Here is a 2,422-nt window from a genome sequence, read left to right on the forward strand (position 1 = left end):
GGGGGGGCGCAAGGAGCCTACCGCTTCCGCATTCTCTTCATCGCACAAGTCTGTCATGTACAGCTCTGCTACTGAGCAGTGCGCACTGATCGCCTCCCGTCAGCCCCTGCCACCTGCACCTCCTCCCTTGCCTGCACAGCCTCCCTCGCAGCTTCTTCGCCTCCTCGCCCTTCTCCTGCCAACCTCTCAGACCCCACTCGTTCCACATCCTCCAGCAGCCACCTCAGCTACGTTTCCCAGCTCCTGACGCATCAGGGCGAGGCCCTTGAGGAAGAGCTCGAGGCTCTCAGCTCCGGCCATGAGCTGCCCGAGGTTCCTGACCATCCAACCTCATTCTCCGCCCTCACAACCTCCGCTGCCTCACATGTACTTGCACGAGTTCTCCTCCGGGCGAAGCTCGATGCTCCTTCGGAAGAGCTTGACGGCATCATCGGACCTCCCAACCTGCTCCCCTTGCGTCATCCCCACCTGCCGCTGCCTCGCCTCCTCCCCTTCACCTCCACACAGAGTTCGCCTGCAGCATCGAGCAAGTTCACGTCATTCGGCTCGAGCTGCACCGCTTTCTCGTAGAACTTGAGAGCTGATTCTGGGTCATACCTGCCACAAACCTCTCATTCACGCTCCCCGTCCCCCTTCCCCTCCCCCTGTCCCGCTCGAATTCCACCTCCCACTCCCTCCCTCTCTCCCCATCTCTCAGCGAAAAACTCGGGAACACCTCCTCATTCTTCGATCCACTCCCTTCTTCTTCATTACTGCTGATCCTTTCAAGATTTCTGAAAAGCCTGCTCCTGCTCCTGCTCCTGCTCCTGCTCCTGCTCCTGCTCCTGCTCCTGCTCCTGCTCCTGCTCCTGCTCCTGCTCCTGCTCCTGCTCCTGCTCCTGCTCCTGCTCCTGCTCCTCCTTCTCAGTCCTCCTCCTCCTCCTCTCTCACCTCGCCATGCATTCGCTCGCATGAGCCTTCAGCTCTTCCACCTTGTCTTTCATTGCGCCATCACGTGCGATTCGACCCCTCATCCCCCCTCATATACCCGCAGTCGGGGCGCCCACCTGGGCGCCCTGCGGGGGAGGAACTCCCAATAAAAGGGTTTAGTACCGGTATTTTTGTATGCGGGGCGCCCGGCCGGGCCAGGGCGCCGGCCAGGGCGCCGGCAGTCTGTGGCGCAGTCGTGCGGCGCAGTCGGGGCCCATGGGGGCTGCCTGGGGGCTCCCGGCCCGGAGTGACTCCGACTCGGCGAGGCTCGGCTCCAGGCCGATCTTAGAGGGCCATGAAGTACCGGTAGTGGTGGAGCAGACGATCGTTGGCTGTGCCATCGTCGACAACTTTAGACAATGTAGAAAGTTAAATTATCACGTGACATCAGTAGATTACACGTGGCCGCGAAGTTGACCCTGACTGTCACACAGGGGGCCCCCAGTTGCTATATACCAGTCTCCTGCTCCTCCTCCTCCCGGATGTCACCATCATTATCTTGCAGTACAGCAGCAGGAAACTCTTCTATATCAGAGAATGAAAACATCTCCGGCAGTCTTGGGTCCTCCTTCCAACTCTCCTCCACTGCGATGCCTGCTGGAGCTTGATCCCTGATGCGGGTCAGCACACCTCGCAGCCTCTCCCCGCCTGCAAACATGCCGTTCTCCTGGTCCATCATCATCGAGTGCATGTAAGATGCTTCCTGTATCGTCTCGCCTCTTTCCGTCCTCCTACTCATGCACATGCTCCACCCAGTGGGCAGATCAACCGCGTGCAGCTGTGGCTGGTCAGGAACCATGGTCCTGCAACCATCCACGAGCAGCAGGACAGGAGGCCGTGGATGCTCGAACCATTTGGTCCAGAGCTTCACAATGTCCCCGAGCGTGACGGCGCCTTCAGGTTCTTCATCGAGGCGATCGAGCCAGGAGGCGTCGAAGTCTTTCAGGAGGAAGCAGAGCTCGCCTGACTTGCCCTCCTTCAGCACATGCCCCGAGAAGGTCACCAGGATCCAGGACGGGGGAAACTTGGCGATGACCTCCAAGTGTTTCTCGAGGAGGTAGAGGAGGTCATTCTCAGTCGGGTCTGAGATTTCCACCCCGCGACATCGAGGCATCCGCCTAAGCGCATGGAGGAAGTCATGCGAGTCTCTGAGGGCTTGAGGGAGCGGAGGGAGCATTTCGTATCCCCCGACCCCGATGCAGAGCGCAAAGACCTCAAGTCGCTCCTGCAGCACAAGGTCGAACTCCTCCTCCTCCTTCTGTTTGAGCCCACCCCTCACATTTCGAATAGTCTCCTGCTTGCTGCATGATGGTACATGTCAGTGATCAGATATCGGTCTAACGCTCTTTCCCCTCCCCTCGTTCTTTTCATTGCGTTGCTTCTTCCACGTCGTTCTTCTCCTGCCTCCTCGTTTCTACATGCTGTCTTTCTCGGACAGACGTCTGCCTCCCTC

At 59.1% G+C, this 2,422-nt stretch overlaps 1 protein-coding gene across 1 annotated transcript in view; it reads right to left on the minus strand.

Annotated features, from left to right (window-relative positions):
- Positions 1 to 2,422, minus strand: part of GUITHDRAFT_163584 (hypothetical protein) — a gene marked incomplete at both ends in the record, with an annotated part of 5,035 nt that overhangs the window by 1,784 nt on the left and 829 nt on the right. The window contains 7 exons of the mRNA XM_005831481.1: positions 22 to 85; positions 132 to 175; positions 223 to 316; positions 365 to 444; positions 498 to 597; positions 716 to 890; positions 1,426 to 2,270. Of these exons, the coding sequence (XP_005831538.1) occupies positions 22 to 85; positions 132 to 175; positions 223 to 316; positions 365 to 444; positions 498 to 597; positions 716 to 890; positions 1,426 to 2,270 (1,402 nt within the window). The remainder of the gene's footprint in view (positions 1 to 21; positions 86 to 131; positions 176 to 222; positions 317 to 364; positions 445 to 497; positions 598 to 715; positions 891 to 1,425; positions 2,271 to 2,422) is intronic.

The sequence above is a fragment of the Guillardia theta genome (assembly GCF_000315625.1).
Source record: "Guillardia theta CCMP2712 unplaced genomic scaffold GUITHscaffold_40, whole genome shotgun sequence".
In the NCBI taxonomy this organism is placed as follows: domain Eukaryota; class Cryptophyceae; order Pyrenomonadales; family Geminigeraceae; genus Guillardia; species Guillardia theta.